Raw genomic sequence first — 27,730 nt, forward strand, 5'->3', positions numbered from 1 at the left:
ACGAGAGTATAAACGGGTACTGGACTTAAGGGACGTTGTAGTTGGATGTTAGGTTATTAATCAGTATAGGTATAAAGGTGTTCCTTTATATTGGTTTCATTTTGATTTTAGTTGCATTATAAGTAGTAGAGCTTCTTTGATTTTGCGTTTGTTTTTATTTGTTTTCCTACTTAATATCTGGGAGTTTTCTATGGTTATGTTGTGTTTATTTGATTTGCATTGTACAAACACGTGTGAAGGTGTTTTTTGTGTTCTTTGAATCTATTTTTCATTTTTCTGCTTGTTTCTCCAATATGGAAGTCGTGACAGTTGTTGCATTTTTTTATAAATTATGTTGGTGTTGTGTTTGTCAGTGTAGATTTTACATAGTATGGATTTTAGTTTTGTACTTGGTTTTTGAATACATTTGGTGTTTACTGGAATGTTGTGTTTTGTTATAAGATTTTTTTCCAAATGTTGGTTACTTTTTTGCTGATGTCGGGAACATATGGTATGCAGCAGTATAAGGTTTTGTAGTTTGTTGTATCTTGGAATTTATTATTGTTGTTGGTCTAGGTGTGTGCATGTAATTTTTTCCACGGTTTTTAAGGAAATTTGTTAATGTTGATGAAGTGTTGTTTTATTTTGATGATTTTATCATTAATTGTATCGGGTGAGCATAGTTTTATGGCTGTTTATTTGGCTTCTTAATATGTTGAATTTTTGTTTGGTTTCATATGCTGAGTCCCAGGGAATATATAATCCACTATGGGTGATTTTTCTGTATGACCTACTGGGCAAGGGCTTTTTACTAAATGACAATGCAACAACCAACAATGCTTACACTATCGAATATTAATAGCACGAGAAAGGCTTCGTTCATCTTCATATAAGTTCCCTGCTGGTACAGCGGTAAGTCTGCGGATTCACAATGCTAATATTAGGGGTTCGATTACCCTCGGTGAACTCAGCAGATAGTGTTATAAGCAGAAACACACACGAACTCTTTATATAAAAATACAATCTCCAAATCTACATTCACTTGAATGTCTCTGAAATGAATTTAAATGCTCTCCACTCTCTGAACTATTTTGCTAACATCTACGACCAATAGGAAACTCTCCCACACTTTCTACTCAAATTGTCTATGCTTGATGAGTCTATGCTAGGCCGAGTCGTGGTTATTATCATAGATAAAAAGTTGGGCACTAAGAAAATTGCCAGATAAGACATATATATATAGATCCATTTTTCCCATCACAACTTTCAAAGGGCAATACTGGTAACATTATGTAACAAAATTTTTATTTTTTCTTGTTCCTGGGCAGACGTGTTATTTCCCAGTCGCTTATGCCTAAGGTAAATGGAAAATAACCTATTTTTCTCTTCAAACTTTGTTTTTGTGACCTGAGTAATGAAATGTTCAAATTTACCCATTTTCCATAACATTCAAGGTAGATTCAGTGCTGAGTAGCTGATAGAGAAGTTTTTCGAACTTACAAGAATTTTCTACAATGTAGTAGAACTTACGAAAATGGGGCCCGGCATGGCCAGGTGGGTTAAGGCGTTCGACTAGTAATCTGAGGGTCGCGAGTTTGAATTCCGGTCGCACCAAACATGCTCGCCCTTTCAGCCGTGGGGGCATTATAATGTGACGGTCAATCCCACTATTCGTTGGTAAAAGAGTAGCCCAAGAGTTGGCGGTGGATGGTGATGACTAGCTGCCTTCCCTCTAGTCTTACACTGATAAATTAGGGACGGCTAGCACAGATAGCCCTTGAGTAGCTTTGTGCGAAATTCAAAAAACAAATAAACTTACGAAAATTTTCAAGAACCTTTTAGAATTTTCTAGAACTTTCCATAGTAATATATATATACATGAGTTCACTACTCACCACTTCAGTTTAGTTCTAGCTGCCTAAGTGAGCACATAGACCTATCCGATTTTATCAGAGATGGCATCAAGAAGCTACAAGCATTCTCCAGTCGCATTCTGCTATGTATGTAGCCAATTTATCAAGACAAGAGCGAAAAAGTACTCTGTGACAGCATCTGCTAAAATGTGTGAAGCCTACAAGGCATATTTCGGCATGCCAGTCGGGAATGAACACAAGCCCTAGGCACCTCATTTTACGTGCGAGCACTGCAAAAAATCTCTAGAAGGTAAGACGGACAATTTTTGCTTGCTTGAATAGTAAGATTTTATATTATACAAATTTTAGACCTTTCAAAATTTAAATATTTTTAATATATTTATTTTTTTAAATTTCCAGTAGTTTAGAAAAAAATTCACATATAAATATTTTGCATGAACCTCTTACACTTTAGTTGTGGATGAAATACATTTATTCTTCATAATAACAATTTTATTTTGTTCTTTTGCAGGATGGTACAGAGGGGAAAAGAGAGCCATGAAGTTCGCTATTCCAAGAATTTGGCGTGAACCCACTGACCACTCAAGCAATTACTACTTCTGCATGGTGGACCATTTCAAACGTCGGGCTGGAAAGAATCCAGACTTTCCATCATCCATCGCCCCAGTGCCACATTGCCCTGAGCTCCCTGTATTCACTCCGCCAGAGAGAAAGCAGTCATCTCGAGAAACTACTCTCTTTTAAACATTTTTGCTCATTTTTGTATAACTTTAGTAGAAATACATGTAAATCTTGATCCATATGTTGTTTTATTCAGACCTTATGCAAATGAAAATGTGCAAATTTGTCCGTTTTTACATAGAAAATAGGTTACTTTCTAAATTTCATTATCCAGGTCACAAAAGCAAAGTTTGAAGGGAATAATGGCCATTTTCTGTACTTTTACAACATAAACAATTAGAAAATAACACATACTATCCAGGAATAAAATTTGTGTTAGCTACATAGTGTAATTAATCATTAAAATACATAATTGTTTTTCACAAAATTGTAGTACATTAGCATCGTATTAAGGGTATATCAGTGCTCGAGTTACAAGGTAGAAAGTAAATAACTGAAGAGGAAGAAAAAAACTCATAATTATTGCATCTGTATTAGTTTATTTGATTCCAGTTTTTTGTCAGAGCATTTGTGTTAAAGATTTTACTTTTCTTTCAAATTAGGAGAATTGAGTGAACCTTCAATTGAGCGTCTAGAATAATAACAAATAAAAACTTGCTACAAATGTTGAAGATATAAAATTCTGCGACATTTTTTAAATCTAAAAATAAACCATTATTTAACATTATTATTCCATTCAAATGTTAGATATTTCAGACCAAATTAAAATTATAATAATTTTTCTGTCAGGATGCTAGTGGGCAAGAGAAAGAATTGGAGCCTAAAAAGTGTGGACCTTATCACATATGCTGTAATAAGCCGCAGAAGGAATCTTCCACGAAAAGAACCGAAGGACGGCACGTTTGCGGAATCCGAAACGTTAATGGTATTGGTACTTCTGATGCGTTAGGGGAGCGAGAAGGAGAAGCGAAATTTGGAGAATGGCCTTGGCAGGTAAGAAAATATTAATTTAAAACTTTGTTATATAGAATAGAAAAAAATGCAAGCGCTGTTTAAAGACACACTAATATCGTTACTTCCAGGAGTTGCTGGTAGCTACAAGCAAACAGTTTACAGTTACAAAAACAATAATTATTCTTGACAACTTCTGTAGTTTGTAGACTTATTGTTTGAAAAATGTTGAAGACTTTCTGGAATTTAAATGTATGTTGTATACTGGAATGCCCGATATTAATGCTAATTAATTGAACCAATCAAGGAAGCTAAGATTTAGCCTTTTGTTAGAGCTTGCTCAGATTTGTTTCTTATTCATTGATGTTAAAATTTATAATGTTCATACATCCTTATCATTGTTATAATATAAAAGCGGTCTGTAAAAACCAAATAAACTAATGTGTCAGTTTTATATGTGCTATTTTTTTCTTTGTACGTACCAGATTCAATGACCGAATCTAATTTGTTAAGAGCAAGAGAACATTCCAGACAATTTCAATGTTTCACACATTGAAGCAATGCTAACTTCACACTGCTGACGCTGAAAATAGTCTTGGTACACGTTCAGGTTTAAATAACTGTCGTTTATTTGTAGTTAAGCACAAAGCTACACAATGTGCTATTTGTGCTCTGGCCATCACGGGTATCGAAACCCGATTTTTAGTGTTGTAAGTTCACGGACATATTGTTGTGTACTGTGCCAGTGAGGCAAATAACTCTCGTTAAGATCAGAAAAAACAAACTTGGATATATGTGTACTTTTAATCAAAGAAAAATGTACAATGCTATTTTACGTCCAGTCGAGTAACGAATTTGTTCGAGACTCTTCATTTGTATTACAAATATCATAAGAAAAGTGCTCATCAAACATTTTCTTCAGTCCATGAAATTTTATTAATACAGGCGGCAATTCTGAAGCAGGAAAACAATGTGAAAATTTACCAGTGTGGCGGAAGTCTGATCAGCGGAAGACACGTGTTGACTGCGGCTCACTGTGTAAAGAGATTTCAGTAAGTATTTCGACTATGTTAACAATTATGATAAAATCAGCAACATTTACAATACAAAAATTGAAAAGCTGTAAATCTATTGTTACTTACTGCTGTTCAATATAATTTGAACTATTTTTTGTCTGGCTGAAAGATTACGTGTAAGCCATTTGCAGCTAACGCAGCTGTATTCCAAGCATGGAGACTGTTCTTCAAATATGAGCTGACAGTTTTAGTAGCAAGAGTTTGTGAACTTCATGTGGAGTCTGGTTCAATTCTGAAATATTCATTGATTCGAACAGTGAGACATTGTGTAATTGAGTATATGTATACTTGTAATTCATCGATTCGAACAGGGAGATATAGGATAATTGAGTGTATGTATACCAGTGATTCATCGATTCGAACAGAGAGACATTGGATAATTGAGTGTATGTATATTCATGATTCATCATTTCGAACAGGGAGACGTTATTTTGAAACTGAAATTGCCTAAGCCCTCTATGTAGTGAGGGAGTTGTGTTTACTATCAGCGCAAATAGGAGGCTGAGTGGCTGTAAATCGTAATGAAATATATCTTATTTCATTGGATTTGCATGTATGTATTTCTCTATGATGTTGCATGTATTTATTTCTCTATAATGTTGCATGTATTTATTTCTCTATAATGTTGCATGTATTTATTTCTCTATAATGCCAACTGGAGTCAATGAAAGGACTTGTGCATGGTGATACAGTCTTCTGATGAAACACAGTTGGCAGCTGCCTTCTTGAACAGCAAAACATTTTTTGTAAAGGGTAGTATTTATCCGAGGTTGGTTTGAGTGTGTATTAATATACAAGACAATGACAGATTAAATATTAGTTTTGGAAACAAGACTTTTAGCTGAAGAATGTAAATCAAAGTAAGCAAAAATCAAAATTTTGCTAGTACTTATTTGTTTTGTGATGTTTAGCACTTACAAGTCATTACAAATTATCAGAAACGTGATTATTATTGTATGTGGATGTATGCCAAGTTTGTCACTTTCGTAATGGCACACAAGCCTGAAGTAGTCCTTTGACAGCTACTAATATATGTATGGGTGTGTTTAAGTTTGAGATCGATGTATGTAGCAGAATACATGTGTATGGGTATGTGTGAGGTATTGCACGTATATATGAAATCTTAAAAAAGTCATTTATGATATGAGTCTTATATAACAAATAAATCAATTACTGAGAACACTACTACTTAGCAGTGCTTGAGAAAGGATAAAATAATTTGATTTGGATGTTAATAAGTTGATGTATGAAGTTAATTGTAGTTAGTGGCTTGTGAAATATTATCTGAACACACGATGTGCCTGTTGTTTTCGTTAATTTTGGTATGAGGATATTTCAGTTTTGATATTTAAGTATTCTACAGGTAGTGAATTGCATGGAAATAGATAACAGTAATAGTTAAATTCACACTACACTTGCATGAATGATCTACTATTTCACAAGTGTTATTTAGGAACATTTCATTTAGCCAAAATCGAAATATTGTTTAGTGGTTTAAATTATTCCCATGAAGTAAAATTCACAAGCTATAGCACACCCACGTATGCAGGGGCAGGGCCTAGAATTCCCTATTTTTGTGATGTAAAGAAACAACAAACTACTACCACTAAATTCATGTGAACATTTAACATCTGCTCTCTGCCTGCTTTATAATTACCTGAGGTGTACACAAATCTAAGGGAGACTAGTAGTTTAGCTTTAATACCTGATCATTAAGACACTACTGTTGACTTTGAAATTATATGCAAGTTATTTATGGAAAATTATCCCAGAAGAATGGAGCTTACTAACATGTTATTTCAATAGTGCATAGGTGTATGTATAAGATTGAAATAGCTAATATACTATTGTTGTAGAGAGTTGTTTAAATTAGTAATATAATTTAGCAATTAATAATTACTCTGTATGTAGATATTTAAATACTTTACTATAACAAAACATACATTTTTATGTACATGGAGTGTTACAACAGAACAATGATTTGTTGATTTTCATTTCGTAGCGTTAGGGTGTCTTGTACGCTGACTGTGCTTTACATGATATGCGTTGGTTTTGATCTCACAAGTCAGAAGGGCTTGTAGTGTATAACATTGCAGATGTAATCGTGATACTCCTAATGTATTATTTAGTTGTGTTTGAATACTTTCAGCCACGCATATTAAAATGTTTCAAAAAGTACATAATATTTTCTATCATTACGTTGGTACAAATTACAGTGAAAATGCATAAAAGTAGTGTAAACTGTGCGTGACAGAGGTGAGAAGTAACAGCTTGATATGGCCTTGCAGTTGTTTTTCTTTAGCTATTTCTCTGTTTGAAAGAAGCCATGATGTTTGGACTAATAAATTACTATAATTGGAAAAATTAGGTTAGCACTCGAGTTGTTTAAAAAAAATTTGGCTACTATTTTAACCAGTATTCCTGATCTATTTGAATACGATTGGTGTTAGATTTCAATACTGACTCTTGCTACTTAAGGGAATAATTTACTCGTCTGCCGCATGAAACAGAAAATTCTGAATCGAACGACCTCGACATTCATTTCTCAAATGCAGTGATGTCTCGATTGCGTAAAGAAACTGTTTGATGGATCAGTCAGTTTGATTTCTAGCAGCACAGTTTCGATGTCCACATTTGAGTTAAATTTTGTCAAAATGACTACATGTGCTCCTGGCTGCAATAAACTGGGGTAACATTTTCAGGATTATGTTTTTTTTAAAGTTTACATTGGATAATCCAGAAAAAATTAAGTTATGGCTTGCATAGATTAGACTCGCACACTCACCAGCTAAAATGGCACGAATATGTTAAGATTATTTTGAAGAACATTGTTTGCTTGTTGAATCTAAATTTTAGATTATGTCACATTTTTATACAATGAAGATGATAGTTTTGTCTATTTTGGCTGTCACGTCTTTTTTTTCTCTCACAAACAACCGCGATGAGAAAGAAAAAAGTACAGATAACAGAAAACATCAACAAACTGTTTGTTTGAAGTTAAACACAAAGCTACACAATGGGGTCTCTATACTGTGCCCACAACGCGTATTGAAACCCGAGTTATAGCGTTATAAGTCTGCAGACATAACCGCTATGCCACTGGGGGACTCAGAAAACAGAGGTGAGTCGTGAGAAACTCATAGAAAAATAGTGAACAGTTGTAAATAAAATCAATCAATCAGTGTAAATAATTAAAAACAGTCTTCTGTTATTTTACATGCGCTCAATAAGTGTAATATCCATAAGCAGCTAAAGGTAGTAGTTTTGAATATTTGCTTCTTAGCTATGTGTAGAGAGATTTATTTTTCCCCCATGCTTGGTGGTTAATTTATCATAGTGTATATTTTGAGTGTATTTAATAAAAAAGATATATATTTTGCAAATGAAGGGTTCCTTTAAGGGCAAATTCTTGGCTTTTCCGGTAATATTGTTTTCAAGTAATTTATTATGGACCATATTACTAATGTGCAGATCAAATTTTGAGGTATGCAGTACTTCATATAGGATAAAGATGTAAAGGAAATGTGGGTAAAGGCTAAGCACCTGATAAACTGTAGGGAGTGTTTTACAGTGATACCAGTTTATCAGGTGGCTAACCTGATGTAGCTGAAGGTAGTGTTTTATAGCGATACCATTAAGATGACTAAAGTTTCAGCTATATCAGAATAGACGCCTGATAAACTGTACGAAGTGTTTCACAGCGATACCAGTAACATGACGAAAGATTCATCAACTCACAGTTATGAACCAGACAGACTACAGGAAGTTTTCTACGCAGATAACGATTAATGAGAAATAATTATTTTGATGTGATTTATAGCTTGATTCGTAAGTACTGTGGAGTTGATGGAAAGTATTACAAGATATTCAAGGATAGAGTTACAGATTGTGAGACAATTGAATCTCATAATACAATCAGACTTTCACGATTCGCATAGAGATTCGAAGAGAAGTGTATTCCAAATTGGGGGATGGATTACGTTAAATAAAGAATAACTACACTGGTACAACATATTAAGTTATGCGTGTATCAAGTCATGCATGTATCAACCTACCTTCATTCTTCAGAAATCTTGATCCAGATAGAGCAGTCTTACAGTTGTTATTTATAATTTTTCTTAAGATTTTTGTAAAATAGTCATTCTCAGAGGCGTTACTAGGTGCTAAGGAGATTCAGCGTTTCACCGTGATATTGCTCTTAGCTTTTCCATTCTGATTTTGTAAGACACCAATTGAGTATTTGGGGCATTATCAAATAGAATCAGGGCATCGGCCCCCTAAGTTCGCTCCTAGTGACGTCTCTGATCGTTCTTATTGTATCATATTGTATCCATGGTCTTTGTAAATACGTATATTTTAAATGGTGCTCCTTAAGAATATGTATATTTTTTACAGTTTAAAAGGATTTATGTTGCATTTTGTGATTTAATAAGGTTATATTCATGTAAACTTTACATATCTATTTTGCTTGGACATTATTAAAGGTTTGGTTGTGTTTTGCAATGTGTTTTCTGTTGTATTTTTATTTTAGGTCATGTAGGGTTTCACTTGAATATGTTGTTTTTATAATTTTATACCTGTTATAAGGTATTTATATATAAAATATTTATTACTATTATTTGGTATACGTTTTGTTGTCTTGCATTTTCATATAACATCTTTTGATTATGTTTTGAGTGGCCGTTGCATGTTATCTTTATTACATGTTATGGGTCTTTTGCATTGTGTTCAATTTCATGATAATATGTATTGTTATTGTAACGTTTTTTCCACTCCTCCTAAATGGGATAATTTATCCTCGTAAAGTGTTTTATTTCATTGTCTCGGATTGTTTCTCCAAGTGTTATTTGTATCGTTAGACAAATGTTTTAAACAATATGTATTTTAACTAATTAATGTTTCGATTAGTTTTAAGCTTTAAAAATAGGTGAGTTGGATCAGCATGAATTTAAATTGAAGAGGAGAAATTATCATATACTTTAGTCTTTGTTCCTAGGCAACGATTTTGAAATTTCTGAGTTGGTTTTAATCTAGAACGTCAGTGAAGAGATAGCTCTTAATTCTCTTTACTTTAGTTATTCACTGAACTGGCGGAGTCATCTGTTAGAAATAACTACTTTAGTATGTGTTACACAAGGGATGCTGGCGGCGATCCTCTCTTGTAGTAAACAGAACGATATTTTGAGGGCTTTGACACCCTCTTCCTTGTTGACTTGTGGAACTGTGTGTTTTATATATATGACTATTTTTTTGTGGATAGCTTTTGTTTAAGAGAAATTTCTTTGTTTTAGACCATTCCTTTGTTTTTTTGGGTCCGGCTCGAGAGATATTGCACCTAATAAGGATTGTTTAAAATAGTTTGTCTGCAATTTTTTAGATACTTTGAACATCTTTATATACTTTAAATAACTTTTATTTTAATAGAACTTTAGCTCTCAAACTTTAAGATCTTAAGATTCATCTTTTCTTCTATCTTTCAACAGTTAAAGACACACTATAAGCACTTTTATTGTTTTAACTTTAACTTTGGCTACCTTTGTTTATTCTGGTTGGGTCAGAAACAAAGAAAAACAAACACATACTTCATTGTATGGCATTCGTCGCATTTACTGTTTTTGCGGAACCTACTCAGTCATTCTGATGGAAATTAGTGTATCTGAGAATACTAAAATATGCTTACTTACTGACAAGACTGAGTTAAAAATCAGCTTTCTCTGTATATGAAATGACAAAATGTTCTAAATATCATAACTTCAAAGTCGTCGGAAGATGTCAGTTAATTTCACCACAATGTGCTGTTTACAGTTCGAAAAGTATGGTCGTCGAGTATTTCACATTTACTTATATAAAGGAACATAAAAACCTTGAATAGATACAACATTTCCAACTACATGAATTTTATAGCTGCAGTTTTCGCTTGTATAGTGCTTTAGGTGTGGCCAAATTAATAATCATAAGAAAGGTAAAAATCTCAGGTCAGCACAACACCACAAAATGCTTGTATTGTGCTGATTAATAGCTCGTATTTCTGAACGGCTGATAGGTGTATTAACGCTTTTATTGATAAGCAGAGAACAACGTTTTGACCTTCCTAGGTCATCTTCAGGTTAGCAAAGAGAGTTTTAATCACGTTAACTCGATGCACAACAACATTACGTTCACCTGTTAACAGGAAAAACAACTAACCAAATAACATTTTTTAACCTCAAGATCACTAGAACTGATACGCGATTCAAAACAGAAATCCACAGAAAAATCATCCATACCGGACTATACATTCCCTGGTATTCAGCATATAAAACAAAACAAAAACTCAACATATTAAGAAACCAAATAAACACAGCTACAAAACTATGTTTACCCGATAAAATTAATGAGGAAATCAACAAAATAAAACAACATTTCATCAACATCAACAAATTTCCTTAAAAACCGTGGAAAAAAATTATACGCACACACCTAAACCAACAACAAACAAACAATAATAAATCCAAAGAAACAATAAACTACAAAACCTTATACTGCTGCATACCATATGTTCCCTATTTCGGCAAAAAAGTAACCAACATTTGGAAAAAATTTATAACAAAACACAACATTCCAGTAAACACCAAATTTATTCAAAAACCAGGTACAGAACTAAAGTCCATACTGTGTAAAAACTACACTGAGAAACACAATATCAACATGATTTATAAAATATACAATGCAACAACTGCCATGACTTCTATATTGGAGAAAGAAGCAGAAAAATGGAAACTAGATAAAAAAAACACAAAAAACACTTTCACACGTGTTTGAAAACTGCAAATCAAATAAACACGACATAACCATAGAAAACACCCAGATACTAAGTAGGGAAACAAACGCAAAAATCAAAGAAGCCCTACTACTTATACAGCAACTAAAACCAATATAAAGTAACACCTTTATACCTATACCGATAAATAACCTAACACCTAACTGCAACGCCCCCTACAATCCTGTACCCGTTTATATTCTCGTCTCTGAGACGTGTTCGGCAACGGTCAGTTACAAACTCTATTTGCTAACCTGAAGATGACCTAGGAAGATTGAAACGTTGTTCTCTGCTTATCAATAAAAGTGTTAATACCCATACCAGCCGTTCTTTTTTATTTCAAGTGGGTTTCTCGTCATCAAGAATGATATATAGTCTGTCATCTTTGTTATGAAAACCAATCATAGCAATTGTTTTTCTCAGTTTGCTCTATTGTTGTATCTGATAACATCAAATTAATTGTTTTGGAATCTAAGCAAAATTATAATAATGTTGACTATGTGCATGTTTGCATTTAGAATACCGGATTTTAGCGTTGTAAGTCATTAAATTTACCGCTCTCTCACGGGGGAATATTAAAATAAAAATGATTTCACTAACAAACAAACATATGCATTTTTTATTTTCAAATTACTGCAGGCTACTAATGAGATGTGTTTGTTGAAGAAAGAGAAAAGCTGTAATCATGCTGTGTACCTTTATATTGTGTTACTAGAAACTATTAAAGCAGTTAGTATGTCACTCTGTCAGCAGTATGTCATTGTGTTTGTTTATTAGAAACGCGTGATGCTGCTTTATTAGAAGCAGGTAATATTTTATGTTTATCAGCAGCATGTAATTCTGTTTGTTTTTTTAGAAAATATAATGAATTTTCACTGGTAGCACGTCTTGGTGAGTGGAACACACAAGAGACGACAGAATATTTGAAACATGAAGAATATGATGTTGGAGAAATTACTGTTCATCCAAAATATACAGAGGAAAACTTGTGGAATGACATCGCAATCCTCCGGCTGCGCTTAGAAGTATCGTTTAATCCTCACGTGCAAACAGTATGTTTACCATCTGAAACACAAGTATTTGAAGGGCAGACGTGTTGGGTTACGGGATGGGGAAAAGATGAATTTAGTAAGTTATACTTAGTAAGGTATACATATAGTATGTGTAAGCTAGAGGATGGGTTGATGCGGAGATTAGTGGGTGTGTGTAGATGTACCTATAGTAAGAGTAGATATGTAGAAATAATTAAAACTCACAGCATGTGTGTTTCACAATATAGAAACGGTCTTGTACATTTATCAATAAAAAATGAAATTCCACCCCTAAAAATTCTAATAAGACACTTCTTATCTTGGTGTATTAAGTTATGCATAAATAAAAGCGAGAATAAAGTTTGGTGGTGTACAGTGATATCAAGGAAGACAAACACTTGAGATACAACTTCTTGGAATTCAGCACAGAATGTATCATATTATTCGAGTAACCTATTACTGGTAACAAACAGTGAAAAATGGCAGGTTTGACAGTCTTCTCATCTTTCTTTTATGTTTAGTTTGTGACGGTAACAAATAAAGGTTATATCTAATTGATTATATATCTCTAACGACGTGTATTTTCTACTGCATATATACTCTGAAACCCTGGTACATTTTATACTATCCCAAGTTGGAGCTTGAATGTTGGTATTTTATCTTTGCTGTTGCATTTGTTCTTCCTGGTCTAGTGCTTAATATATATATATACACACACATATATATATGAGACATGAAAATTATTCAGATAGTTGGTATTTTCATCAAAAAGGGTATCGCACGCGTAGGTGTGTCTAATTAAATAAATGGATTAATAATTAATACTTGTTTAATAATTTAAACGTTTTTACTAGCCCAACATTTTCACAAATATTTTATTTTCTATAAACGCTTTTATATATCTATGTATATTTGTAATGATATAAAACATGCATGTTTGCAAGTATTTTTAATTTTAATCTTTTTAATTTTAGGTTATTCAGTGCACATGTTTACCATAACAGGAGTCTAGTTTTTAATTTCTCTTTCTCTCTCTGTGTGTGTATATATTACTGTTTTATACTAATTTTCTTGCTGTAGAAGGACGTTTCAGGAACGTAATGAAACAAGTGTCTCTACCTGTAATTAAAAATTCCTACTGTCAAAAACAGTTGCGAAGAACAAGGCTTGGGGTGAATTTTGACCTCTACCCTGGTTTTATATGCGCGGGCGGTGGACAGGGAGAGGACTCTTGTAAGGTTAGTGATGTTTAATGGCTGTATATGTAAATATTGACTAGTGTACTGTCATATGGAGGAAAAATGAGACAAGAGAGGCACGTTCCTCAGTAACAACACTTTCACACTGAGATAAAACGTCTTTGCAACACACACGAAGTAGCTAGACCTTAAGTAGTTTAGTAAACATAACCACAGTATAAATACACAACGAAGTGCATGTCTCATCTCTGATCTTAAGTACTTTAAAACATGTATAACAAGTAATTCATATTGGCGTAAGTAATGGCTTCTCGCTTTGCTATAACACAGTTAAATTACTCATGATTTATTTTCAGTAAGGGTCAAGTATTAGTTAAAAAAAGAAAACTTTTGCCGTTTTCTCGTGAAAAATACATGACCTCTCTGAGAGTAATCATAATAAATATATTTTGGATATTATTTTATATTCTTAAGATTGGATTATTATTAAAACGCGACTGTTATTTTAGAACCCCGTATATTATTTTATTATTAGATTCCCGTCGAAACAATTAAGTGGTAATTTTCCTACAGGTAGCGATAAATAAGTATAAACTGTGCAGAGCGTATATGTAATATGATAATCTGGTGGGTCGTTTATAATCGTTTTTTGTCATACCTTGTGTTGTTTCAATACGGAAAACTGTAGTGCGTTTGGTTGTAAGCAAAGGAGACTGAGTGCAATGCATCGCTAAGTAGCCGTGCGGATATTTTACCGCTGGATGCCACTGTTTCTTGTCGTTTTTACTGAGCGCAAGAAAAGAGAGCTACCAAAGTGAGACAGCTGTTTTTTGTTTCAGAATTCTTAAAGAGGAGATATTCGGTTAATTCATATTAATTTGTTCGATAGGATACAATAAAATCATGCACGTATATGATACCATCATGAAAAAATCAAAAACTTATACACATATATAAACTGAAGAATAATAAATATATGCTTAAACACGCTCTTCTTTTTATACGTTTTGCCGTTCACGCTCCTATCTTCTAGTGATATTTTAAAATTAATTGACAGAAAAAGTCCCTTTTTTTTCGTGAAGCTCCCTCACAAAAATAAATAATTTTTTCTCAGATCGACTGTTTAACACATAAGAATACTGGTGTATCGATGTAGGTATTGATATGAAATCTCATGAATTACAAAAACAAATCATGTAGTGTAATATTCTCTGGATTTGAATTTCACGCAAAGCTACACGAGGGCTATCTGCGTTAGCCGTCCCTAATTTAGCAGTGTAAGACTAGAGGGAACGCAGCTAGTTATTACCACCCACCGCCAACTCTTGGGCTACTCTTTCACCAACGAATAGTGGGATTGATCGTAACATTATAACGCCACCACGGCTGAAAGGGCGAGCGTGTTTGGTGTAATGGGGATTCTAACCCGCGACTCTTGGATTACGAGTCGAATGTCTTAACCACCTTGCCATGCTGGGCCGTATAGTCTGCGAAAGAAGTATTTTGATGCATGATTTCTTTGCTTTTCGACGTTCACCGGTTAACTGTTTAGAAGATACAGAGCATAAGACAGACAGACATTTAGCTGTTATTTATATAGATGTTTAAAATGTTTCGCATAATACGTTATACATCTGTATTTTAAACTGTATTTCATGTAATAAAATTAAAATTAATAAATTGGGTAAATTTATAAATTATTTAAAGTAATAAGGCAGAAGAGAAAAATAAACAAATATTTCATATTACATAATAACTTTTGAAACTTTTAAGTATTTTAATCTATAATACACACATTAGGTATTTTTGTATCAGCTGCATTCGTATATTTCTAAAGGTCTTTCTTTCGGTGGACTTAAAATGAGTCTGTTCTTTAAAAACATATTGGTTATGCACCTAATTATAACAGAAAGTCTATAAAATATGAGTAATTATAAACAAAATATGAGTTGTTATGCCACTAGGCCCTGACATGGCTAGCTGCTTAGGGTCTTCGAAGCTAATCACTGAGCATACTCGCCATTTGATTTATTGAGGCATTGTATTGTTATGGTAAATTCCAATTTTTCGTTGGTAAAGAGTAGCTCATGAAATGACGCTTAGTTGTGTTGACTAGATGCCTTCCATTTGTTCTGTCACTTCTGAATTACGGATGGTAAGTGCACATAACCATGATAGTAGCTTAGTGTGAGGTTTACACAGACAAAAACATTCATTTACTGTTACAGATAGTCTTTATGAGATGTTAGACCAAAAAGTAACAATATTTACCGTTCGATTTTATTTTACTTATTAGGAAAACACAGTTCAGAACTGACGTATAGTTTACAGGTTGTGATTATTTCTACGAATGCTTGTTATAACAGTAGTTAACAATCACAACAATTACTTATGTTTTAATATTAGCTAGTAATGATGTGACGTGTTCTTTTAGATTATGGTGTAAAAATAATGAGAAATCCTGTTCGCGTAAATTAGTTGCTTTCTTTCTTAACGTTTATCACAGGTTTTTTTGTAGTTATAGGCTTAAGTTCATAAAAAAAAAACGTTTTAACAGAAATTTCGAGCGTAGAGTAAATATCTCATAAAATAAACTTACTGAACTTCCTTGTCAATAAACACAATAAATTTTAATATAAACTCTAAACTTTTTTGATTTATAATAGTTTAACAATGAACGGAAATCGAATGTTAACATATAAAAAATAAACTTATTATTGTATTTTTTTTTCATTTGTATGGTTACACATTTCTTGCAGATGTTGTGCATGTACTCCAAAGTTTATTTCCTGTTTTATATAGCTATTTTTTTTATATATATCAGTATTCAGTTTGGTTGAACTTGCGAAAAAGAATTGTTTCATTGAGCCATTAGAATCTAATACCTAAGAAGACCAAACATACAATGCAGTTCATAAAGAAAAGTGTTTAACGTATTAAGATCTCGTGATGGGAAGTAAAAGCAATCACAACAAAAACAACTAATGTTATTTTTGGTTTAATTACAATACCGTATTAATATCGTTAACTTTCAGGTAGTTGTTTTGAATTAAGCACGAAGCTACACAATGGGCTTATTATGCTCTGCCACCACGGATATTAAAATTCGGATTCTAGCGTTTAAAGTCCGCAGACATTTTTTTAAAATTTAGCGCAAAGCTACACGAGGGCTATCTGCGCTAGCCGTCCCTAATTTAGCATTGTAAGACTAGAGGGAAGGCAGCTAGTCATCACCACCCACCGCCAACTCTTGGGCTACTCTTTTACCAACGAACAGTGGGATTGACCGTTACATTATAACGCCCCCACGGTTGAAAGGGCGAGCATATTTGGCGCGACGGGGATGCCAACCCATGACCCGCAGATTATAGGTCGCACGCCCCCCGAGGTCAAAGCTGTTATTATATTTTAAATCGGTCAAGAGATGACGGAGCTATGAGCTAAAAGTTTGTACTTGATAAAACATTTGAAGCCATTCTATGAACTACTGTTCCGCTGCTAAAAATACAATTTTTAGCTGTGAAATATAAGTGAATGTGTTTTATATTTTTATGTTTTTTTTCCATTAGGGTGACGGAGGTGGACCTCTAGTATGCCCTCGTTCGAACAATACATACGTTCTTGCTGGGATTGTATCGTGGGGTATTGGCTGTAAAGAATCCGGAAATCCTGGAGTCTATGTGCGAGTTCAAAACTACATCGACTGGATCCACAAAAATTTAAAAATTTAATGAATAACAATTTTGAGCATTTTAGTAATACTAACTGTTCTCTTGATACATGGTTTGACTTAGAAATAAATAAAAGTTTTGCTTGTTTTCCTTAACTTCATTCAGATCGACCAAGAAAAACAAACCATAATGTTTATTCATTTTTTGTGAATGAAAAAAAAACATAAATTTCTGACAGAAACAAATGTGAGCTCATTAAACTTTCTTAATTAAGCCTTATGCTTCATTATACCAGGGATTAGTGAATGTTGAAAGGTTTCAGTTAAATGCCTTTTTAAAAATAAAATATGTTGTCTTTCGCAGTATATATATCTATTTTTTCTGAATAACGTTCTTTTTTAAAGATAAAAGTAAGACAACTTCAAAAAGTACTAGGTTGGGCAGCTCTTCAAATTATTTTTTATTATCTTCACTTTCATGTTATCGGGCAGATGACAGCACTGCTTATATAGGGATGGCTCGGATTATTCATCGAAATGGTATTTTAAATATCTCCTCATTAGTCATCAGGATTTTATAACACTATACAGTGTTTCCTTTCATAACAATATATACGTAATGACTGAGTCACAAGTTCTGTTAATGTTTGTAAATGTTACAGCAAAAAGTTTATTGTTCTTTCTTCTTCTGCTTCTATGTTATTACATGATAACTCAAAAACCTAAACGAGGCATAGTTTTAAACTGTGTATTTACTTTTATAAGTATTATTAATAACTAGTAGTAATTAAAAGAAATTACAATTCTATCGTAAACGATGTTATAATTACCCCTTGAAGTTAGCTTTTTACGGAAATATGATGTTCATTTAGAAAGCTCAAGCACATGTTTTTGTACGTTAAAATTCTACTACATCTGTGCTATTATATAGGAATAATACAAATGTCATCTCTACTCTCTTGTTTGCATTGTTTTTCAAGGATTGGTATAAGTTATCCCTACACTTACTTTTTTTTTAACGCTAAAATCAGGGGTTCGATTCCTCTCGGTGGGCTCAGCAGATAGCATGATGTGGCTTTGCTATAAGAAAAAAACACAAACATTTTTTGGCCCGGCATGGCCAAGCGCGTAAGACGTGCGACTCGTAATCTGAGGGTCGCGGGTTCGCGCCCGAGTCGCGCTAAACATGCTCGCCCTCCCAGCCGTGGGGGCGTTATAATGTTACGGTCAATCCCACTATTCGTTGGTAAAAGAGTAGCCCAAGAGTTGGCGGTGGGTGGTGATGACTAGCTGCCTTCCCTCTAGTCTTACACTGCTAAATTAGGGACGGCTAGCACAGATAGCCCTCGAGTAGCTTTGTGCGAAATTCCAAAACAAACAAAATTTTTTTATGAAAAATTTTTTCCTTTACTTCTAAAAACCAACGTTCGAAGTATCGAACAGACAATCTTCGTGTTTAGTACAGGACTTTTGAAGTCAATATTTCTTCAAAAGGTAGTTGTGTTCTTATGAAAAAAAATTGTTACTAGAGCTTTTTATTTTCGGTATAACCGATAAACACAGATAAAACATTCTCCCACCCGGGAAAAGGAAAAACAAACAAACCGCATTTTCCCAGTAAAAACTTCGCTTCACAAAAAAACCAACAAAAAACTAACGTTCAAGATTCGACACAAAAAATAATGTACTCACACGAAATATGCCACTTCCATTACCCTTTTTGCAACCAAAACTGTTTGATATTTAACCGTACTGTTTTAAGCATTTTGTCATTTGCGTGTTCAACAAAATCGCAGCGCGTATGATTTTACATTATATTAAGGCTGTGTATGTTAACACTTTTTTGAATGACTAACGTTAGCTATTTATTTTCTTTATTGAAACGTTTTTCTTTACCTGTTTTATTTAATGCAGTGTTTCATGCAGTGTGACATTGGAAGGTTGTATTTATTACCAAGTTCTAAGCACAGTGAGGTTACAATTGAAATATATATGGTATTTATATATTACCGGCTAGTGATTTTTGTTTCACACTATATTTGAGCTTGTTAGAGGAACACCAAATTCTTATAAGAAAGCTAACTTAATGAGATAATGATAACATGTTTGTTTGTTTGTTTGTTTTTGAATTTCACACAAAGCTACTCGAGGGCTATATGTTCTAGCCGTCCCTAATTTAGCAGTGTAAGACTAGAGGGAAGGCAGCTAGTCATCACCACCCACCGCCAACTCTTGGGCTACTCTTTTACCAACGAATAGTGGGATTGACCGTCACATTATAACGCCCCCACGGCTGAAAGGGCGAGCATGTTTGGCGCGACGGGGATGCGAACCCGCGACCCTCAGATTACGAGTCGCACGCCTTAACACGCTTGGCCATGCCGGACCTAATGATAACATCACTGACCTTAAAAATTATGATTAAAAAGTATCCTAGTTATTAATAATACTTATAAAATCGGACACTCCATTTGAAACTATGTCACCTCAGTGAGTTTGTTGACAATTGTTTTGGTTTTTTGAGTTGTCTAATAAAAAAGTAGAAGAAATAAGAAAAAGAAATTCAAACTTTTTCCTATGATGTTAACAGACATTCACAAAACTTGTAACTTAATTACATATCTATTTCTGTACAAGTGGGTTTTCCTTGTAACTTATTGTTACATAAACGTTGTTATATAAGGAGGAACTGTAAGTTCTGATGACATATTGAGGATATATTTACAATACCATTATATGAACGATTCGGCCATCGAGCCACCACTACACAGTTGGTGTTACTGTCTGCTTGATAAAACGCCATTTTAATTAAAACCTCATATGTTGTCTGTTGTACAGAATACCCCAAAAGAACTAAAAATGAACATAGAAACAACTACACAAAGAAAAAAAAACGTTTTTACCAAGACTTTGTAACCAGTAAGTTCACAACTCCCACGCTTAAACTGATATATACTTCCAGTTTTAAAGACGATAAGTACCATACGTATAAATGATAAAATACACACACACTTGAAAGCGGTAAGCTATTTTACACTATTTAATTTGAACAAGGTTAACAAGCGATAATTTTTTGAAGAAAGTTGTATTAATGAATAACATGAACGTTATATATAGTCACCTAAATAACAAAAACCACAACTGGAAATATATTCTTTGGAAAAATGTATTTTTGGTTCATTTAATAATTTATATAATTCCCATGTCGTGGCTCGGCGTGGTCAGGTGGGCTAAGGCGTTTGACTCGTAATCTGAGGGTCGCGTGTTTAAACCACCGTCGCACCAAACATGCTCGTTCTTTCAGTTAGGTGAGCATGTTTGATGCGAAGTGGATTCGAACCTGCGACCCTCGGATTACGAGTGAAACGCCTTAACCCACCTAGCCATGCCGGGCTTTTGTGGTTAGTGATACTGAACTGAACTAAACTAAAAATTGGTTTAGCTTTAGTAATATATTAACTCTTGTTTCGTGATCGACAAAAAATAAATTTAGAAATTCTAATTCAATTTTTATAGTACTTTAACATACGAACATACGTACTTATATTTCATTTATCAATGCACCATTAAAACAAACTACGTAAAAACTGAAAGACAACAAAATTATTTTATCAACAAAACAACCTGATGAGCATGTTTTTAGTTGTGAAAGAAAGAATTTCGGTTTATTTAACTTATGTCATATTAGAATTATAAAAGTAATAATGATATTTTATTTTTAGTTAACAATTTAGTTAATTATTTGTTTTGAATTTTGCGCAAAGCTACACGAGAGTTATTTGTGTTAGCTGTCCCAAATTTAGCAGTAAAATACTAGAAGGAAAGTAGCTAGTTATTATCACTCACAACAACTTCTTTGGTCACTCTTTTATAAACCAACAGTGGAATTGGCCGTTAAAGTATAACCTTACATGGAATTATTAGGCGAGTATAGTTGGTTGGATGAGGATTCGAACCCACGTCCCTTTGGATGGGAGTTGAGCATCCTAACCACCCGGTTATATGGGGGTCAGTTGCTTAGTTGTAAGTTTATAAATGTACAGTTACGACAGAAAGTGTTCGTACCCCTGAATCGTGAGTAGTTTTGTTTTCATAACTTAAAAAGTATCATGATTAGGATAATGAAAGTAAAGTATATTATAAATAGTACACTAACACACATCTATACCATTTTTTATGTAAATTAAACAACAAATAAACTGTTTATAAACAAATAACCAAACATAGGAGGGGCAGAAAGTGTTCGTGCGTCTACTTTAATGGTCAGTTGTGTAGCCTTTCAGGTGAATTACTTGGCGCAATCTCTCCTCATAGCCCTCCATGATCGTTTGATAGTACTCGACTGGTATTTTCTTCCATTTTTCTTTACAGAAGGCTTCCAACTCTTGCAAGTTTTTCAGATAACGCTGATGAACCTTGGTCTTCAACTCATGGCAAACATTTTCAATTGGGTTGAGATCGGGTGACTGCGATGACCACTCCAGAACGCTTATATGGTTCTTCTGCAACCAGAATTGCACATACTTCGATGTGTGCTTAGGGTCATTGTCGTCCTGGAAGATCCAACGACGCCCAAGCCGCAAGTTCCGAGCATTATTCTTGATATAAGTGCCTAATATATCAACGTACTCTCCTTTTTTTATGATTCCGTCGACGCGGTGAAAGCTGCCTACACCAGAAGAGCTGAAGGAACCCCATAGTATGATTGAGTTACCTCCATGTTTAACTGTAGGGATGGTGTTCTTTGGAAGATTTCGTTTCCTCTTCTTACAGAAAATATAACCAACATCATTGTGGCCGAAAAGCTCGATTTTAGTCTCGTCTGACCAAAGAATAATTTTCCAATAGGTAAAGGGTTTATCTACATGTTTTCTAGCATACCTCAATCGTGCTTCTTAATGAACAGGCTTTAAATATGGAGCTCTACGAGGACGGCATGCTTTGAATCCAGAAGAGCGTAACATGTTCGTAACTGTAGAGGTGCTTACTTCAACCCCAGTTTCTCTTACCAGTTTCTGTATGTCATTAAGTGTTAAACGAAGGTTTGTACTAACTTCTCTGAGAATCTTCCTTTTGATTCTCTCTGGAGTTTTGGTTGGGCGTCCGGAACGAGGGAGGTTAGCAGTTGATTCTGTATGCTTAAACTTGGCAATTATGCTTTGAACAGTAGCTTTCGACACATTAAGTTGTGTAGCAATACCGGAAAGAGACACACAAGACTTGTACTTTACAATAATTAGGTTTTTTAAATCACTGGACGGTTGTTTCCTGTTCGCCATGATGACCAAGCAGATAATGACGGAACGGCGCTAAATTGCCGGAAGTACATTTTTTGTTGGCTAAGTTCCAATAATTATGTTTTGTTTGTTTGTTTGTTTGGAATTTCGCACAAAGCTACTCGAGGGCTATCTGTGCTAGCCGTCCCTAATTTAGTAGTGTAAGACTAGAGGGAAGGCAGCTTGTCATCACCACCCACCGCCAAGCCTTGGGCTACTCTTTTATCAACGAATAGTGGGATTAACCGTCACATTATAACGCCTCCACAGCTGAAAGGGCGAGCATGTTTGGCGCGATGGGGATGCGAACCCGCGACCCTCAGATTACGAGTCGCACGCCTTAACACGCTTGGCCATGCCGGGCCCTATGTGGGATATATAGGGTAGATCGAGTAGGCTGTACATTATTAGTGCAATAAAGTATTGTTACGAAGAATAAAAAAAAAACTGATAAAAAACATACATGAAATTAACCCAGGACACAAAGTACATTACGAATGTAGCAGTTACAAAGTGCTCGGTAATATATACTTCTATATAGGTATATTAAAGTATTTTTTTACATTTTATTTCACGTGTTTTGTATACACTTAACGATATCACTAGTAAACTGGATATGGGTGAGGAAATCGTAAACTTTCTTAATCTTTACCTACAGATATGATTATATTTCCACAATTCTATTCTATGTCATATCCCACTGGAATTGGCTAAAATCGTTTCAAGGGCTAATCAGATATTAAGAACCATCAATTAAATAATATGTTTAATGGGAACGACTGTATATAATCAGAGGACCATGGGATGGCGACCCATGACGTAAGAATAAGGCATTTTATAAGTCTTGTATTTAGGCGTGTTATTGGTGGGCAAATGTTTTTCTTCCCTTGTCTTTGTTTTAGGTTGTCGTGTTTTGTTTTTTTGGTTTTTACTCTGCACGCGCCCGAGTCGCGCCAAACATGCTCGCCCTCCCAGCCGTGGGGGCGTTATAATGTTACTGTCAATCCCACTATTCGTTGGTAAAAGAGTAGCTCAAGAGTTGGCGGTGGGTGGTGATGACTAGCTGCCTTCCCTCTAGTCTTACACTGCTAAATTAGGGACGGCTAGCACAGATAGCCTTTGAGTAGCTATGTGCGAAATTCCAAACAAATAAAACAAAATTTACTCTGCACAAGTAGCCAGTTGAAGATAGAACTGGGCGATCACCAGCAAATAATAACGTGCAGTTGAACTACAAGGAAAAGAAATTTGTCGATTTGTACTGTTGCATTTGTTTTATTTTTGGTAAAATATTTCTGACAGATATCAAGGTGCTTGGGCGGTTAACGAATATAACCGATCTTAGTCGAATTAAAAATAAATAACCGAAAGAAGAATACAATGAAAAACCGTATTAAATAAGTGCACGTACAAAAATCACACTAAACTAACTAATTGAATTGAGTAAAAACAAAAACCTGAAAAATTATGAGAATAGACGAGTGGTTAGTACTTTTAACAGTGCTCTGTGGAGAAAGACTAAAATAAAATAATAAAGGTTACAGAAATTTTAACAAACTTTTAAATAAACTAGTCCGAGATAAAGTGTAAAAAGAGTAGCCCAAGAGTTGGCGGTGGGTGGTAATCACTAGCTAGCTGTCTTCCCTCTAGTTTTTCATTGCTAAATTAGGGTCGGCTAGCTTATATAGCCCTCGCGTAGCTTAGTGCAGATAATCTTCGTGTAGCTTTCAAAACAAACCAATCTACAAGTTGGGGTGTGACCAAGTTTTTAATTTGTAGAATCTTAAAATACGTGTTTAGGAAGACCACCTACCTGATAAAATTAAGAAAGAACTAAATAGTTACATAAATTAATATATTGTCTGCAGTTTATTGAAGGCCCATCAAATTCTACAAATAATTAAAAAATTAAAAGTTAAAATTAATAGCAAATTCGCGAGTGGGAATATTATTGAAGAATTTGTTTTAAAATTATGAAAATTCAGTGATCTTACAAGTGATTTTGACCTATATATAAATTTCCTGTGTAATTTTTATGGTGCCATGTTTCCAATGCAAGCGAGGCATTTGCATGTCAGCAATTTCGTCAATTTTTATTATATTTTTATAGCCGTTTTGTTTGAAGAGCTTCAGTGAGAGAAAATTTCTGATGTACTTGCATGAGCCAAATTTGTTGGAATAAATATTTCACTATGTCTATCTGGTTCGTCATGAAATGATATAAAAAGATTAAAAGAGCACTTTGTTTTTTAACAGATAAACCATAAATTCGCCCTTGATGAATTATCACTCCAATTTGATAATTCTGGATAAACCAATGAATAAGAATCTTATATTATATGTTATAAATATAAACTAGAATATATGGCATTTATAACTTCCACTATTAATTAAAAGTTACTTTGTGACGTTAAGAAGTAACAAGTCGTTATATGAGTAGAAGTAAACTGAAAAACCAACAACAACAAAACGTCGTGTGATTTTAGAAAATGTTGAAGATTTTGTTGTTCTCCAATAGCCAAAATTCTAAATATCCAGTGAAATTGTTTCAAAATAGTTTCGAAAGCTTGTACAGGAAGGAGTCGGGCACGAATAGTGATTAGTTTATTTGGACTGTAATCCGATGGTTCATAGTTGACGTTTCGCTGCCGTAACAACGCGTTTTGCACTTTCGAGACGTGGATGAGCTTCTCGGAGATAAAAGAGTAGACCAAGAGTTGATGACCTATATTATGACAGTTTGAAATTGTTGAGATATGCGTGAAAACTAAAACAAAGTAAAAACTGCTCAAAATAACACTTTTTTTTTTAGATCAGAAAAGGTGTCTTATTTTAGTTCAAGAAAAACTTAAGAGATGGCGCTAAATACTATTAGTATTGTAACGGTTCGAAAATTTATTATTAATATGACGGTAAGTCAGGTTAACTCTATTTCTTTCCAAACAATAACATTTTTAATCACTGGACAACAATATATGTTAAAATTACAAATTAATAATCAAGCTTACTCGGGGCGGTTCATAAAATCTAGTTGATCTGGAAACACTGGTTTTTGGGATTTTCTGTTTTATATCTATTCTATAAAGGACAGGTATTGGTGGCTTATTGATTTAAAAACATGATATTTCAATTTTTATGTAATATCTCACTAATTTACTAATACAATATATTTATTGATAAAACATCTTACCCACTAATCTAGACATTATTTGGTTTTCAACTTATATTTACCGATAATTTTTACTTTTCTGTGAACACTATCTGCAAAGTAAAATATGCGAGATAGATTGTTGGTGTTAAAAGTAATATTATATTTTCCTTTATATCATTTGTAGTATAATTTGAATATCTTCGTTTGAATAGTTTCACCTTTTTATTGACATGAGCTCATGCGCCGTAATGTTAATAAAAGTTTGGAATTTTTTACCACTACGAAGAAAGTCATTTTCTTTTAAACCTCATAAAGTTTACCAGTTTCTAGCTTTTGTTAATGATAAAAGATCGAAACTCGTGTTATTTGTTTAATAACAAACAACAACAACTTTCAGGTTTATTTTTATAGAAACAATAAACCTGAAAGTTGCTGTTGTTTGCTATTAAGCACAATTACACAAAGGGCTACTTGTGCTCTGCCCACCATGGGTATCGAAACCCGGTTTCTAACAATATAAGTATGCAGACATTTCTCTGTGTTACTGGGAGAGGAACCTGAAAAATAGTCTATCTATAAACGTGGAAATGAAATATTTAATAGTTTATGCATGGGTTTTATCATAACGATTTAGCCAATGAAAACACTGGTCTATTTCTTCATGGATAAGAAATATACATTTTATGTATTCCCTTATTGTTGTACATCTATATTTCTCCCATCTTATGTCCAGCCTATTAAATAAAAAAAGAAAGAAATGGAACTGGAAGTAAAAACAGTAATCACCTTAATTGTTTTAATCTGACAGATATTTTCTTTTCGACTAATTTTTCAGTATCGATTTGTAGCCTCAATTTTATTTTAAGATCAGTATATTTCACTTGTTCAATAATACTTGATTTTATTTCAGGTAAATACTAGAGCAGCTAGCTCTTGGTGCAATCATTATGTTAAAATGAAAACTGTTCTTAAGTATATTATTATTTTAATTCAACCAAAACGTAACAGAAAAAATAAATAAATTTGTTTCGTGGTAGTGCTTTTGCATTATGTTGCATAACAATAAAACCAAAAAGTGGTTGTGTGGTTCTGCATTATGTTGCATAACAATAACACCATAAAATGGTTGTGTGGTTCTGCATTTTGCTGTATAGCAATAATAGCATAGAGTGCTGGTGTGGTTCTGTATTTTGTTGCGTAGCAATAATAGCGATAAAGTCGTGTTATTTTAATTATCCTTTTTTTAATGTTACCCGATAGGATAGTATACAGATTTACTACGCTAAACTCCAGGTTCGATTTTAAGCAGCAGAACAGTAGGTAGCATAGTGTGGTATTGCCGTAAAGAACAAACAGTCTTATCTTACTTTCTCTTTTATTAAATTTGATATAGATTCATCAGAGGAATTATCATTACTTACATGGTTTTTTTCACAGTTGAGACTTTATTTTTAACGTTGGAATTTGGACAGTGTAAATATATATATAAAGTCTATTTTTGATTATATTCTGATTGTGTAATTTAGAGAAGTTGAACTTCAGCATCATTGCTATCCAACGTGTCGTCATACAATTTATTCTTCTAAAGTTCTTTAACCACTTCATTGACTCATGACGGACTCTGGTAGCAAATCCTCTACTTTACAAATCATTTCGAAAGTTTTTGACGGTTACTACAATTCCAAACAATTTTTCGCTGCTGTGGAACGTTCCTTCGAACGTTATAGAGTTTAATTTGCAGATATTGTGACACGCTAAACACCATGTCGTATTTACAATAGAACTGTTCTGATTTCATATTCCTGATAAATAGAACACTTTGATTTGGGTAAGCTAATACTGGTGTATCATCAAAGGCACGTTTCTGCAAATGGTATGATTTTGTACTACTCCAAATCCATTTAAAGTGTAATTTGACCTTAGATTATTCCAAAAACAATACTGTTACAGTAAAGAGTTTGTCGTAAACAGTATACAGTATGTAACGAAGCTACAATACCTTAAACCTCTTTCTTGTTCATAGGTTATAGCCAGTCTAACTCTTGTTTCAACTTGATAGAATTTAAGGCATTCTATCTATACTCACCTTTTCTTTGACAAACT

The 27,730-nt window shown here is 33.8% G+C and overlaps 1 protein-coding gene across 2 annotated transcripts in view; it reads left to right on the forward strand.

Annotated features, from left to right (window-relative positions):
- Nucleotides 1-17,561, forward strand: part of LOC143253126 (phenoloxidase-activating factor 2-like) — a 28,410-nt gene extending 10,849 nt beyond the window's left edge. For both annotated transcript variants that reach the window (XM_076506440.1, XM_076506442.1), the window contains exons 3-7: nucleotides 3,264-3,467; nucleotides 4,371-4,477; nucleotides 12,157-12,428; nucleotides 13,412-13,569; nucleotides 17,100-17,561. In XM_076506440.1, coding sequence (XP_076362555.1) covers nucleotides 3,264-3,467; nucleotides 4,371-4,477; nucleotides 12,157-12,428; nucleotides 13,412-13,569; nucleotides 17,100-17,261 — 903 coding nt within the window. In that variant the 3' untranslated portion in view covers nucleotides 17,262-17,561. The remainder of the gene's footprint in view (nucleotides 1-3,263; nucleotides 3,468-4,370; nucleotides 4,478-12,156; nucleotides 12,429-13,411; nucleotides 13,570-17,099) is intronic.
- Nucleotides 17,562-27,730: the final 10,169 nt, after the last annotated feature.

The sequence above is a fragment of the Tachypleus tridentatus genome, chromosome 6 (assembly GCF_004210375.1).
Source record: "Tachypleus tridentatus isolate NWPU-2018 chromosome 6, ASM421037v1, whole genome shotgun sequence".
Taxonomy (NCBI): domain Eukaryota; kingdom Metazoa; phylum Arthropoda; class Merostomata; order Xiphosura; family Limulidae; genus Tachypleus; species Tachypleus tridentatus.